Below are 15,902 nucleotides of genomic sequence, written 5' to 3'. Positions count from 1 at the left end.
TGTAGTTGCTTATTTGGGCTTTTTTTCCCTAATGTTTAAACCAGTGGTTCTCAAACTTTTTCAAATGGACCCCCAAATTAAATTAATATGTATTTGTCCACGGACCCCCCATCTGAAAATATTGTCAGATTTGTGTTAATCTTTTAGATTTATAGATTCTTTTCAAGATTTTTTTGAATATCAGATGCATATACAGGTAGGTTAGTGCTCATGTGGCCTATTCGCAGATCTACAAATTCTCGCTTGTAGATCTGGTATTTTAAAATGTCCGATGCAACAGGTACATTTGGGCTTGTTTTCATGGACCTGGTTGCTTATTTCTCTCGCAAAATATGGCAACACCGCTAACAAACCTTCCCACTTGCCTTGTGGAGTTAGTGCAGTTTAACATACACATCAGCGGCAGTGCATTGATACACAGTACACACAGCTCTCAGAACTCAAAGACATGAATGAGAAAGGCCTTTGAATAGAAGGGGGACTTGGATATTTCCTAGAAGATTTCTCACTAAGCAGACTAAACATACACTGGTGTACACCACTTATCCTAAAGGTGAGCGAACGACACACATGCTAGGAGATTCGTGCTAACATTAGCAGCACCAAGTTCAAGATTATGGGTGAACATTGTGTACCTGCCACCTCACCCACCACTACTGTCTGTTCTGTTTAGGGTTCTCTTGTCATGAACAGTCTAAACATGTTATGTGATTAGTGCTGTATCAACGTGCCATCTTGCCATTACAGATAGGGTTAGCTCCAGCCTCCAGGCCTGTGTTTGAATATTATTGGATGTCTTAGTAATGTCAAAGTCAGTGCAACTTCTTCTTGCTGGGCTAGCCAGAGGGGATTCCCTGCTATGAGGGTAGGGCACGTCACGTTTGTAGGTGGGTCACCGTCTTAATATAGCCCCATGCCCCCATCCATCCCATGGTGGGATCAACTGACCCCAATGGAAACACGCCATAGTGCTTTTGATGGGAAAATATGGCACATATTTTGTCAGCATCCATTTTAAAGGTTAAACATCACTTTACATTTTCTGGACCTCTGCATATTCAAGTGCCTCGAAAAGTGGAAATTTCCATCTCACCTTATGAACATAACATTGACTAAAACTACCTAAAATTGGGTAAAAACAGGATACGAGGCATAGGCTGAAAAGTAAAAAATGATACCGCCTGAGGTGCAGACTGCAGATATATATATGCAGATACTGTGTATAGCATCGGGGACTGCAAAGCTGTTTGGATGACTGCTGCACTTTGTGACACAGTGGCACACTGTTCAATTTTTTAAACCAAAACAAACTGAACAACCCGCCATGTATTTGTGCCATTTGAGTGCAGAGTATGCAAATAAGCTATCAACACCACGATTTCATAGGTTGTTTACACTGTGAGGAATATTTTTTAAAAACAAGACACCATGAAGGAGAAGTGGTGAGCTATGCTGAGAGTGGAGTGACTCACTGTTGGCAGGCGGAGAAGAAAGTAAAACATTGTGTGCCTAAGACTGCTGCCCTAAGACAGCTGTCAGTGCAACACAGGTGCAGTGCACTCTGCACTGACACTGGTGTCCCCTCATGTGTCCCAATACAAGCACAGTCTGTAGTCTCTCCCCTTCTGCTTTCTCCTCCTGGCCCAGCTTTCCTCCCTTGCACCCTCTGTCCTGTCAGTCACGTTTAGAGTTGAAGCTGTGGGTCCATGATCAGGTCTATGTTATGGCCAGACCACCACGACATGTTTTGTGGCGTGGCTCTGTAGGAGGCGAGCCGTCTAAACAGGTGTCTGTGTTTTATTTGAGTATTGTTGTTTTTAAAATATTCTGAAAGGTTATGATTGAAGGCAGCACAGGTTTGAGTGACTTGTCCGTTTCCATTTTTCAGATATGGAACCATCACCGCCTGGCACCCTCACCAGCTCGTCTGCCCCAACCCCATCTCCAATTACCTCAAAATCGACCCCCACCACACCCAAACCAGCCACACCTACCAGTCCCTCCACATCTTCTCAGTTTGCGCCTGTTTTATCTCCTCCCTCTCCTGCGCTCTCCACCCCTCCTGCCTCCCCTCTCCGGGGTCCGGTTAGGACTTTCGCTCAGGTGGGCAGGTCTCAGCTCAATGCAGCTTCCACAGAGAATTCCAGACCCCCGGCTGTAGCTGCTGCCTCCCCTCTGCGGTCTACTTCGGCTTCTGAACCAGGTGACAGAAGTACGACATGTGCCCACAACACACATACACATATTATGCATACAAATTAGACTGTATCCATATACTTTCTGCAATTGTATTCCCCAGACAATCAGTACTGGTTTCCACTTCCTGCTTTCTCACCAATCATTGCACGACCGTCCTACCCTGACTCATCATGAATGTGCCATGTCTCCATGACAACCCTAGACATTTACCACAACATGTAAAAGCAGCCTCTCCCTGTCTCCTATAATGCTGACTGAGGGAGAAAATCCTGTTCTTACCCCTATATTTCCACAGGCAATTTCTCCACTACTCCAGTTCCACTGACAAAATGCTCTTGGTAAGGTTCACATTGTAGGAGAACTCTCAGTTCCACTGGGAATCGCATCTTAATTAGTTACATCTCTGGCACTGGTGTCTAGACATGCAAATAGACTATGCAATCTAATACTGCAGCATTTGAATTTGGAATACATGTTGTACATGTGTATAAATATAGAACTGATACAAGTAAACCTTGGCCTTTCCCTGTGTGATATGTGTCTTGGTGTCCTGATTTATATGAACATGCTGCATTCTACTCTCGTGGAAAGTTGATGAAGATGCATGGGAGAAATAAGCAGGATGTATGTGTGTGTGCTGCCGTGTGTGTGCAAGTGTACTGTGTTACTTACATAAGGGCAGCATGGTGATACTTTGTGCAAAACAAAGTTATTTTAAAGTAGCACATCTCTGTTTTGAAACAAAGCCTTCATATTGTTGAAACTATTTTGGGGGGGATATGCTCACTGGATTTTTTGTTTAATACTCCACAGCCATTGTTGAAGTGCTACAGTACCTCCTTTTCCAACTCAGTTATTTTAAGGCTCAGGCAGAGCAACAGGGCAAAAACACATTCCAATATTAAAGGAATACTACTGCTTCTAGTGACGGACAGACATAGATAGACCACCAGTATCACTAAACCTTTGAGTGTTATCATACTTCTTGCCTTGCCATCCCTGTCATAAAAGAAAACTTAAGTACTCATTGGAGAGGTTTCAAGCCATGTGTTTAAGACACAAGTAAAATGTCACTCCAACTTGTGGCATGCTGACACAACTGCCATGCCACAGTAGGCATTGACATGAAGAAAATGATGAAGATCTATAATATTATAGAACTATGACAAACATTTGTTTTGTCTACTACCATAGGTAGGCTTGTATTTAATGTGGGTCGCTTAAATCATCGGTTGAGAAAACGGTGCCAAAGCCTACAACCTTAAGTAAGACAGATTCATAAAAAGCTCTGTTAATGCCACCGGTCAAGAAAGAAAGTGGAGCAGTTTCTAGAAGCACTTGAGTCATGCTGTGCAATGGCTCGCCACATACAGTACGCTGTTGCAGTCACTTGTACTATATACTGGCACAGCACCGTCCAGGGTGTCAGGCCTGTAGACCATCTGAATGAGCATATACAGTACTACAGGATATTTTTGAGCCAGTGCTTGATAGATTTGGTGTTGACTAAATCAAGACATGCATGACTTTTTTTAAAATAAGGATAAGGATAATTCCTTTTAACAGGTCGTTCATGAAAGTCCTTGCGGTCTTGTTGTTTCCAATGAGAACCTGTGAGCAATTAGGGGTTAAGAGTCTTGCTCAGGGACAAATTTCATTTCATCGACACATATGCGGGCCTGGCCTGGAATCGAACCTGGGGCAACAAGGGCCTCTGGTTCCCTAGGCGGGTTCACTAACCACTCAGCTATGGCCGCCCCCAAATATGAATTAAAAAGTACAGTGAAGAGCGAGAAGAAAAGGGGTAATGTGGCTGTCATGCTAAATGGTTTCTGCAGGAATCAAGCTCAGAATGTTGATGTTTGACTTATTCTTTTCACTTGTTATGTATCTGCAAAGAAAAATATGCTCCTTTACATCATTTTGGTCAGGCTTACACAATAAGAATGGCTGATGCAAATGACATCTACAGGTATAGGCTGCCATAGGTAAATTCCTAATTAACCACACAACTGAACAGAGGTCAATCGCAAAATGACAGATCATTTATTCTGCTCAGTTATACCACAAGGCTTGCTTATGAGTCACCAACTGCAGACCATAAAGTAAATGACTTGTGTTTCCAGAGCCAGAGGAGGAGCTAAGTTTTGAGATCCTGGAGGAGAGGGCAAAATCTGGAGATGCCAAATCACAAACCAGGGTGAGCAACAACAACCACGGTCACAAGAACCTGTGTTCCAATGAATCCAATGTAGTTATTTAGTCACAAGCTCTTTTCATTGGTTAAATATTTATAAAAACCCACAGACCTCACCACTTTCAGTGCAACACAGTCCCTGTGACGTCCCTATTTCGGGAGAAATAGGGACTTTATGAAGAATTTATGAAAAAACAAAGATTAAATATGGAGATACAAGGGTTCTTACGAATCCCAACAGTGACAATCATATTAATGGCCATATTAGTAGGTAGACAACAGGTCCTTGTAATTGTAAAAGAGCTGAAGCCAAATCAGTTGGTATTATGACAGTATGTTACTAAAAAACCTTAAGGTCAAGACTGCAAAAAAAAAGAAAATACCTACTTTCCTAGACTAGAGATTAAGTGTGTGTGTGTGTGTGTGTGCCTAGATGGGTCGTTACTACCTGGCGCTGGCAGAGGAGAGAGATGAGGAGCTGAACAACTGTACCGCGGTCACCTGGCTGATCCAGGCTGCTAAACAGGGCCGCAGGGATGCTGTCAAACTCTTGCAACGCTGTCTGGCCTCCAGAAAAGGTACCAGGATGTTCCACCTTTACCGTGGAGGCCATAGCGACGGTCTACTATATGGACTACTATGGTTGGAAAGAGTAAAATGACAGATTTGCTACATTTATTTGAAGTATTTTATTCTATTTTCTTTTAATGTATTGGTTAATTAGTTTTATGCTTTATTTCTTAGGAGAGTGTAGAGAGGTGCGACTTAAAGGGCAGAGAGGGAAGAGATATGCTAAACAAGACCAGGAGTCGAGTTTAAACTGGTGTCCTTGCGGCTCACAAGGAGAACAACAAGGCAACCTTATTCAGTTTGGCGCCAAAATCTATTTGACATCAAAATCATGGGTACATGATTGAGTTGTATGACATGACCTAAGTACAAACACTATTATGAAACCCAGTCTCGACACAGAATGGCTTATTCTACAGTATATCAACACAGATTTGGTTAGTAGAGAATGAAGCCATGAGCTGAAAAACTGAAGGCTGTTCTTTTTTTTGGGTCGCTAAGGTACAGTACAGCACAATGTCTTACCTGCAAAAGCCTGTAAATTTCTCAAAATCCTTAGTTTATCTCTCAAAAGTATATAATAATATCAATGAACATCTGAATGACAAGTCCTTGTGTCATTGTTCATAAACAAGGTGGGAACATTCTTAGCCATGTTGACAATGTAACGGTGTACTCGAGTATTTTCTGGTGTACTTGTATTTTCCACTGTAACTGTGGCTAAGGTTTTGATGACAATGACACAAAGCTGCACTTTCTGTATTGCATATCAATTTCAGCAGTACACAAAGTTCCACATTGACACTTTTACTGTTTGTACTGTAATGTTGACAATGTCATTGCGTTAAAGAAAAGAAGTAGACAAGACAGCACTGCATAGCACAAAGGAAATGCATTACAAATTAGAAATGTAAACATCCCAAACCCCCCTTTGGCAGAACTGTACATGCAGCAGTGTATGGGGAATTACAATGCAGTCTTACTATACCTCCTGACATTCCTGTCTGCTGGACCACAGATGCTCGTCCACATCACAACGGATATCTTCCCTTGCAATGCAGCGTGGAACGAATCTTTCGGAATGGCTTATCCAGCCTCTGCAGGCGTTTGGTGCGAGGTCCTGACATGCTGCATCCATAGCAGCCAGCAGGGGTCACCTGAGTATGTGGCTCGTAAACCTTCCACCTCCATGCTGAGTAGAACTCCTCAATTGGGTTATGGAATGGGGTGGGCGCTATTCCATCAGCATACTAGGGGTCAAAAGCCATTGCCTGATGGTGTTTGAGTCATGGAAACTCACATATTTTGGTAAATCATCTCAAGACCTCTGTCAACATCGGGATGAGATCCATGTATAGAGGGTGTCTAAGAAGGTGAGGAGATGCACCTCTGAGGTATTCACGTTCCCCTTTCTTAGTGAAAGTCAAGATGACGCCTGAGAGCAATTAATCAACTCAGACACATATACATACATAATATCACAGGTTAAAGGTGTGTGGACCTTACAATTCTTTTCAAAAGTACCAAATACCTTTTATGATATGCACAAGTGACTACATGATGTGGATGTTGAACAAGTAGTTTTGAGAATTTCTAATATTCTGATCAGAAAAATGTACCAAAGCGACAAGATTTTTGATTTTGGGGAATTGTTTGCCCTCATGTTCTGTTGCTGTCTATATCAAAGTGTTCATTCACATTTTGTCTTTGCCAGGCATCACATCAGAAAACCTCGAGGAGGTGAGGAAGTTGAGTTTGGAGACACGCTTCGAGAGAGGAGTGAGGAAGGCTGCCCTTCAAATGTACTGGAAGCTAAACCCAGAGAAGAAAAAGACAGTAACCGTGTCTGAGATGCTGGAGAACGTTGGACAAGTCCACACAGAACCAGGTAGAAGGAGATAGCAGAGATGGGGACATACATACACACGCGCGCATCATTCTGAACGATATAGTTCTGCTTTAACAAACTATGGTTTAGGGTTTCACTGTGCATCCGCGAAATAAAAAAAAATTAATCGCGACCATGTTCGATTTTACACGCCTTTGAAAATAGCATGTCTTGGTAAAAGAAAAGTACACAGGAGCCGAGATACAGGATTTTTAAGTAATAAGTTAACCAAGAAGTGAATGGAGCAGCAAATCTTCGGATCACGATATCTTGGGTTCTGTGTGAGAAAAACAGGATTTTTAAAATGTATTTATTTTTTTAATTACGTTTTTTACGTCAGTGGCAGTATTGGTAATCGGTAAAAATTTTGTTTTTTTACGTCAGTGGCAGGGAGTGAGTTAAGCGCACTATCACATTTTTGGGTTATTTGGGTTTTCTAGGGGAGGCGAGATCTTGTCCTGCCTCTACAGTGGGTACGCCTCTGCCATGTCATGCTGTTTTCTTTCCTTTTCCCACAGGCACACCACGCTCCCCAGGCCTTCTGCACAGCGGTGCCCAGAAACAGAGGAGAGTTCTACAGACCATGGTCTCCAGTGAAGGTACATTAAAGTGTTTATCATATAGCCAGTCAGCGGAACTACAAGCTACAATGTCAGGTGTTATCGGTTTGTCCTGTGACCCTGTTAACTGGCTACAGTTACTTGTTTTTGGTTTCTTTCTGAGAGAACGTTTTTATTTAGAACAATTATTAGATAGACAGTCATAGGAAGAACTGTCTCTCTTCTTGTTTTCAACAACAACTAGCAGGGTGTCATTTTACGTGACATTTCTTCAAGACTCCAAAAAAGACTGATCCGTATGTTTTGACATTATGATGAAACCTTGAACAAAGAGGCATTCACGAGGACAGCTAATGTACGTCTCATCTTCCCGTGTTCAATAACTGTTGTTACTACAGCGACCACAGACAGTCGGTTTCTAGTTAAATAGGGTCACAGGACAAACCGATACACAGGGATGTGATACTTTTGACTTTTTATGGTGTTTATGGTAATGCTAAGCCCCATTGAAAGAATACTTAGTCGCTTTTTGTTTTAGTTATATTCATCATTTTTGTCAGAGCATCTTGACAATGTTAACCAGTGTTTGGGGTATCTATAAATTGGCTGATAAACACGTCTGTAAGGCCAGTATGCCTTTATTCCAGAATAATTCACAACATGATCACACTTGGATTGTCCTGTTGTTTAAGTTACTCACTGTCAGATGAGGTTGAGTGACGATTGTCTGATGGAAGATGTATGAGAGAAGTGTGTGTTTGTGTAAATGATGTATCAATTAAACGGGGATAAATCAAACAAAACATAGCAGGGATCCAGGCTCAAACCCTGCTCAGATTCTGCATTCACGTCCACACACACCTGTGTCTTGATTAAGTAAACTGTGCTGCTATTTCCCCATGCAACCAGTTGGTGCAGCATTCAGTCTTAACCCATTTAAGACCTGAGGCCGATTCTACAAATGCCTTCTAAATAATGAGTTCTCAAATCTTTTTGTGCCAAGTACCCGCAAATTGGTATGTATTTGGCCGCGGACCCCCCGTCTGAAAAGATTTTGTGCCAGGGACCACCAGAAGAGAAGATTTGTGTTAAAACATTTGAAGACACTTTCAAGATTAAAAAATAATGTAAATGTATGTACAAGCTTGCGGTGCGAAGTGACGCACTGTGAGCTTGTATATCTGCTATTTATAAATCTAAAATGACATGAATGAAATTCCTTCCCGGTTTTAATTGGTTAATATTAAATGGCTTGAACAATGTCTCTCTCTATCTGTATTTGAAGCTACTGCCGATGTGGGTCTGGACGACTTTGTGGAGATGACAAAAAAGTATGCTCAGGGTATTGCTCCTTCACCTGTCATGGCCAGGGATGATGATGATGACGACGACGACGACGATGATGTTGTGAAGAACCCTGATGATCTTCCCCTGCACCAAAAGGTACCATGCTCTTAACCTTTTTTTAAATTAATGTTATTTTATCATTAAAATCTTAGTGTTGTGGCAATTATCAGGGGGGCCACTTACAATGCCCAAGAGCTGGGAATTGCTGTTGTAATGCACATTTCCCTGGTGCATCTTTCAAATCCCTGCGTCTCTGCCCTCCTCCCCTTTCCGTCTCTCTCCTGCAACCATCAGGTGCTGAAGTTTCCTCTGCATGCCCTGCTGGAGATCAAAGAGCACCTGATTGACTGGGCATCGCGGGCCGGCATGCAGTGGCTCAGCGCGCTCATCCCCACGCACCATGTCAACGCACTAATATTTTTCTTCGTCATATCCAACCTCACCATTGAGTTCTTCATCTTCCTCATCCCGCTCCTGGTCTTCTACCTCTCTTTCTTCTCCATGGTCGTCTGCACGCTACGTGTCTTCCAGGTCAGCAGCCGCACTCAGAGGTTATCTGCTGTCACTCTAAACCGTTTCCTGAAGATGAAGCAGAAATGCTTTGAATTTCTAGGGCTAGGTTGTCAAAACTGAGCAAATACAATGATATTGTAAATAAAACATTGTACAGATATTTCTATTTTTAACATTTTGTTTGAATTAATCTAGCATTTGAAACCAAATTGTTCATTATTATTTGTCCTTTTTAATTCAGTAGCCTATATGAGAACACAATTAGAAGAAAAATACATTCAAAGAAGTGCATTGAAATAATAATTTAATCGGTAAAGATAATGAGGTAAAAGACAAAATAAAAGTTTGACAGTTTAAAGAAACTATGCATTCAGAAACTATGTGGGTTTTCTGACTTGTATACAGTTCTTGTGTAGCCTTTTAACTCTACAAGCATTTTCAAACTTTTTGTCGAATACAACAAAATATTATGTTACTCCCCACGAGCAGAAGGGGCAGAAGGGGTAAGAGAACATTTCATGACATTAAATTAAGTTAACATAAATTATGTTCTCTGTAGAATTCCAAGGCTTGGGAGAATTTCAGAGCCCTGACAGACCTGTTGGTTCACTTTGAGCCAGGGCTGGACCTGGAGCAGGCAGAGACCAATTTTGGATGGACACACTTAGAGCCCTACTTGTAAGCATACTCTGTTCATTCATTATTCATAGTATGGACTTAGACAGTTATACATGAATTTAGGACTGTTATGATGACACAACGATTGACACTGTTTGGATAGTTACGTTTTCCAATGGGTACAACGGGTATTGCATAACCAGGTGGGGTTTTATTTCATATTTTATGTATAATAATGTCTAACCTAAAAAGCAAAATTAATCTAGACTTTCTTTCAAACAATACAAATGTACAGCCCTAAATCTGCCTTCTTTCTCCAGGTACTTCATGGGTTCAGTGGTCTTTGTGGTTTTCTCCTTCCCTGTGGCTGAAAAGACCTGGATCCCCTGCTCAGAGCTAGCTACCGTCGCCCTCTTTTTCACTGTCACCTCCTTCCTTAGCCTCCATGCCTCCGCCCAGCTCTTTGCCCGCAAAGCCCTGCTCACCGAGGTCCTCTCTGGTGCCTGCTCTCTCACATACCTCCTCCCCGACTCGTTGTGGTTCCTCCGCGCTTTGGGGATGACATTTATCACCATACCGCTAGGGAATATGGTGGCACTTAATCTGGGGCTGCCCTGTCTCTTATACGGACACCTCTTCTTTCTGCTATTCCGCATGGCCCAGGTAAAAGGCTTCAAGGGAACCTACCTATGTCTGGTTCCCTATATAGTCTGCTTCACCTGGTGTGAACTGTGCTTGGTGTTCCTCAATAACTCCTCTGCTATAGGACTCATCCGTACCTGTGTGGGCTACTTACTGTTCCTCTTTGCCCTTCCTATTGTCTCGATGGGCCTGGCAATCATGTTCCTCATCCAGATGATCCAATGGTTCCTAGCTTTGGAGCTTACCAAGATGGTGGTTACCGTGACAGTTTGCTTTGTGCCAGTGGTGTTGAGGCTATGGACCAAGTTCAGCCTCAACCCCAAACAAGTGTTTCGGTCACTGTCGCGAAGTAGCATCGTCAAGCTCATCCTAGTGTGGCTCAGTGCAATGTTAGTCTTCTGTTGGCTGTACGTGTACAGATCTGAAGGAATGAAGGTTTATAACTCCACCTTGACTTGGCAAGAATACGGCAACCTCTGTGGCCCGCGGGCATGGAAGGAATCCAACATGGCCCAAACTCAGATTCTCTGCTCCCATCTCGAAGGCCACCATGTCACTTGGACGGGCCGTTTCAAATACGTTCGTGTGACGGAAATTGAGAATGGGGCTCAGTCAGTCATCAACCTGCTGCCAGTGTTTATGGGTAACTGGATGCGGTGTCTGTACGGTGATCCTTATCCATTGTGCAATGAGGGGGAAAATGGCCCTGCCGAACCCCAGCCCCTCCCCGCCCCAGAACCAGCTCCAGAAGACACGCTCTGCAAGCTGAAAAAACTAGCCAAGCACGAGTGTCATGTCAAACGCTACGATCGATACAAATTTGAAGTTACAATGGGTATGCCGCTAGAAAAGATGACAAAAAACGGGACAATGGTAGAGAATGAGGACGCAACTAAAGATCTAGTTCTAAAGGCCAGTAATGAGTTTAGACCGGTTCTATTACGCTTGAATACAGGGAGCCTTGTAGAGTTCAGTACCATTCTGGAGGGTCGTTTAGGTTCCAAGTGGCCCGTGTTTGAGCTAAAAGCCATCCACTGTATATTGTGTGCTGATGCCCAAATGGCCAGCCGCCGACAGTACAAGATTGAACATGACTGGAGACGCTCGGCCCAGGTTGCACTACAGTTTGCTTTTGACTTCTTTTTCAACCCCTTCTTGACGGCTCAGTTGGAGCAAGAGTGGGATGCAGAGAAACAGACTGAGACTGGGTTACAGGAGGCTGGATAGACAAGTGTATGTGCTTTTGCAGAAGGAATGAATGAATACTCTATACCAATACGAACGACTGAATAGTCTTTAGTATTAAAAGAAACAGACTAACTGTAGCAGGTGGTGTACGTTTACATTTACACATTATAAGTGGTATTGGTAAATATGTACTGTAGTCTGGAATTAAATTAAATGAACTGTTGACTCTAAGATGTGTGATAATGATATGGTCATGTGACATGTCAAGATGTAAATGGCTGACTATAGTCCTATCACAGGATCTAATAGGAATGTAATTTAGCGCACATACAGATGGTTAATGTGTGCCACTGTAGACATGCTATTGCGATTATGCTGTTTGAGTATGTTTTTTGTTTATTTGTTTGTTTGAGCCAAAGTGTGTGAGATTACAGAAGAGTTTAAGTGATTTTGGGCCTATATAATGTGTCGCTTACATACCTGTAATGTTGCAGTTGAGACTACATGCTGGATCAGTTACAGAACTAGTGGTCAAGTTACTAGCTATAGGGCTAGCGAGTTCACACAGGGTTTTACAAGGTAGTTAGTTCTAGTTCATTTCTAGGTTCCACAGGGGAGTTTTTCTTTTAATTGAAAAGTTAGAAAGCACATAATTAAAACAGTCTACTGTGTAGTTTTAACGCAAGTTCGTTGACAATCTATCTGCAAAAATCTGCAATTTATTTCCCATTATTTCCTGTGTGTACTACTTTATAATAGTTGATATGATATATAGGTCCAAAAGATTCAGAGGGGAGAGAATAATATGTACTTTTTACAGTGCAAGACACTACATTAAAACACACACTACATAGCTCATCATTTGTGGTTATGGTGTTTCTATGGACTTTAATTATGTCATTTTGGCCTCTGTGTAAAGTTATAAATGGATTAGCACCCATTTCCATGTATGATTCTGATGAGTGATTTTGAATAGTAACTACATGTTGAGTAACACATCAACAGTGTCTGCATTTTACAGCTTCATTTCAACTTTTCAAGCTTTAATTATTATAGTTTTTTTTGGCACTGTCATTTGTGAACTTGTGAATATGTGGCTTATACAGTATATAAGTGCCTTATAAGATCTGTTTTCAAAATAGCATTGATATTCTTATTATATTGTTCAGAATTGTAATAATATATAGTTTGAAATTGTTGAAGACAAACTGCCAGTAAGCCTATAACCACTGAGCTCTGCTATTTTGACTAAATCGTGTCTTTCATCGCCCGTCTTCAGGAGTACACCGGTGTCGAATCTCATAGAACTTAACTTAACTGCCTTTGTTCTCATGTGCCTCTAGCCATTTCATCACTTCCCATCCCTGCTGTGCAGGATCTCAACATATTGAACATTTGCGGTCCCTCACTTATGAGGTCTGTTTCAGGCTGTCTTGTCACTACTGTAACAAAATACTGTGAGCAATAAATAAGGAAGAAAAATGTATTTGGTTCTTTTGTCTTGTAATGCTCAATGTAATGCCGGTCCCTCCCTACCCAAGGATGTGCACACCCAAACTTTGTGCACAGACTGCAGACTTGATGAACTGACTTGGGACCACAACTGCCACTATAGATCCCATAGCCTGTGGTAAAAAATGTTAATAAACAGGAAAAGAAAAAATCTGCATCAATCAATTTCAAATCAATATCTGAATCAAGGCCGACTGGTCATGTGACTCATGTCACTGTAGCATGCTGAGTGCTACTGTGGGTTGATCTGACAGTTTTGTAATTAAAGCTTCTTGCGCTTTATTGACCAACTCACACATCCAAGTCTATATAGGCTATGCGTAGCCCAGCCTTGCTGGGACAGCAGCCTGCTATGAGTTTAAATCCTACGTCCTTTATAACTTACCTCTCTCTCTGGTGGTGTGTAATAGCCCTGAGTCCAGGTACAGCATGGTATACTATAAAGAGGAGAGCACAATTTGTCAATTGAAAACACCCCATCCATTAACCCTGGCTGCCGATGCTCCCATGAGTCACTTCCCCACCCACAGCAGTCTTAATTGTAAGAGTTCATGCTAATAAACAGCTTCAATTTAGGGAAAGTGAAGAATTGGCTTCCTCATTCCCTTATTATGGTCAATGCCCATGTGCAAGTTCAGATCGATTGGTGGAGAGGTAAAGTTGTAAACCTCTCCCCATTGCAGCCTACGCTTCCACCGATCGTTTTCCCTTACAGTATATACTCTGCAGATTCCACCCAATTTCTAATCAACCAACCGCAATACAATAGCAATCCACCCAAGATGCTCCCCATGTTCTAATCAATCAGCTATAGGCACCCCTCAATCAGATCTTCAGTCACAAATCACCCATCTACACAGCTAGGCTTCAACAGTGTCTTTCTGTGCAGATAAACAAAAAGATATTAAAGACATTCCAGTCACAACAGAATGTGCACCTTCTGTGGGACTGGGAAGATACAAGTTACAAGCACAACATACATTTCAATATGAACGTGTACTGATGAACAGAGAAAATGTGTCTGTAAGAGGTTGCTCTCTAACACATTTTCAGTACACGTCCCTGCCGCAAATTAAAACCATAATCCTATCTGTAGCTTTATTTAATACGATAAGTACTTACTGAAGTGAGATTATTCATGTTTTAAATGGCCCTAAATCCCCTTCATCGAAGATTTGTGTGACTAAATTAATAACAAGGTGCTGACACTGGGTGGTGCTCCCGACTAGAGTGATTTCACTGCTTCCAACATACTGTTGAACCATCATTACACCAAATAGACTGGTAGAATTTAATCTACACAGGACACACAAGTTTATGATCATAATATATCTATTACTGTTATTCCCTATGTCTGATTAAAGACAACACAGCTGAACACCCATCGGATGCAATTTCGTTGAAATCTTTATTCAGAAAAAAACCCAAATAACTGTCCATTTGACAGTTTTTGTGATCAAAATACAATAACAAAAAATACGTGAGTCAACATTAGTTCGGTCAGGACATGGAATCAAACTGACAGATGTTTCAAAAATAGGATAAATAAAAGAATAAACTGTGTTCTAAAAATAAGAGAAAGAAAGACTATGCACATCAGCAAAATAATCGGTGGAGAAGGCTAACAAGAGATCAAAGTGCAATCTCTCTCTGCCGTTACCTTAGAAACGATCACAGACGATCGGGTCCACAGTCCGTCCATTGATTATTGATGAGCGTTCTTTTACAGCAACAAAACCTTGTACATGTCAAAAAGAGAGTGAGTCGGTATATACAGACACCATTTTATGCCCTTTAAAGTTTTTTTTTTCTTCTTTTCTATAAGAATTCAACATTTATCATAAAACATTCCCCATTCCACTTGGTTCACAGTTTCACGCAGTTGGAAACTGAATCTTGGGACAGCTTCATTCAGAATGTACATGTAAGTGTATGAGCCGAACACGGGTAAACATGCTTCAGTGTCCTGAGACACAAAGAAAGGTAGGAGAGCTCGGTCGTCTATGGTTACTAGTGCTGTACAGGGAGGGGGCTCTGACCCCTGAGCCCCCCCAAGCCTTTGTACAGCTGAGTCTAAATGGTTAAAGCCAGATTTACACTTTGTCGCACGGCAGTGTCGTGCACCGGTCGTGGCAGATCTACAAGCTCACTGTGAGCTTATAGATCTGCTATTTTAGGTGTGCGACACCGTCGTACGACGGAGTATAAACTAAGCATAAGAAGGCAGCCAAGTCAGTCAGTCAATTTATAAATAAACACAGACTCAATTTGTTTGACATGCAGCATATTTTTTGCTTGATTGTTGGAATTCCTTAGTAACTTAATTTTCCTTCTTTTTATATATTTTATTTCTTTTTCTTTTTTTTTCTTTTTTGCTTGATTTCAGTTGTGTTTAACAGCAAAGTAGCACATGACACGGCCCCCAGTTCAACTGGAAGCAGAATCCACAATCTCACAGAAAGGTTGACAGGGCCCTGAACCAGCAGATGAAACATTACACAATGCTGAGATCAGAAACATACTCCATTCCTATCTGAAACATTGGGAATGTTTGAACCCGCTGAACACACCCCAGTTGTACAGAGTTTCTCCTGGCTACGGAGAGCACTGAGGCTCCTGGGTGCATTTGGGGGAAGGGGCGGTACAGAGTTCATCCTTGGGGTTCATC

General features: G+C 41.9%; 2 protein-coding genes across 7 annotated transcripts in view; one reads left to right on the top strand and one right to left on the bottom strand.

Moving 5' to 3' along the window:
- Positions 1 to 393: 393 nt before the first annotated feature.
- wfs1b (Wolfram syndrome 1b (wolframin)) lies at positions 394 to 13,189 on the top strand. Of its 5 annotated transcripts, none has more exons than XM_084041093.1 (10): positions 394 to 553; positions 1,889 to 2,203; positions 4,326 to 4,399; positions 4,830 to 4,974; positions 6,681 to 6,854; positions 7,373 to 7,453; positions 8,700 to 8,857; positions 9,056 to 9,292; positions 9,834 to 9,952; positions 10,213 to 13,189. In XM_084041093.1, exons 2-10 carry the CDS (start codon positions 1,891 to 1,893, stop codon positions 11,759 to 11,761), a joined length of 2,850 nt encoding a protein of 949 aa, XP_083897219.1. In that variant the 5' UTR covers positions 394 to 553; positions 1,889 to 1,890; the 3' UTR covers positions 11,762 to 13,189. The 5 variants fall into 5 exon arrangements, with proteins under 5 accessions (XP_083897219.1, XP_083897218.1, XP_083897220.1 ...); XM_084041092.1 differs by having other exon boundaries at positions 1,889 to 2,212; XM_084041094.1 differs by lacking the exons at positions 394 to 553; positions 1,889 to 2,203 and adding an exon at positions 2,505 to 2,537.
- Positions 13,190 to 14,623: 1,434 nt separating this feature from the next.
- LOC311034151 (serine/threonine-protein phosphatase 2A 55 kDa regulatory subunit B gamma isoform) overlaps positions 14,624 to 15,902 on the bottom strand; it is a 36,442-nt gene continuing 35,163 nt past the window's right edge. For both annotated transcript variants that reach the window (XM_084041903.1, XM_084041904.1), the window contains one exon: positions 14,624 to 15,902. This exon is cut by the window's right edge and continues 1,184 nt beyond it. The gene's annotated coding sequence lies outside the window, so the exon portion shown is untranslated.

Source organism: Gymnoscopelus microlampas (assembly GCF_963454915.1).
Source record: "Gymnoscopelus microlampas genome assembly, chromosome: 18".
In the NCBI taxonomy this organism is placed as follows: domain Eukaryota; kingdom Metazoa; phylum Chordata; class Actinopteri; order Myctophiformes; family Myctophidae; genus Gymnoscopelus; species Gymnoscopelus microlampas.
Note: the sequence above shows the minus strand (reverse complement) of the source record. Positions and strands in the feature narration are given on the sequence as shown.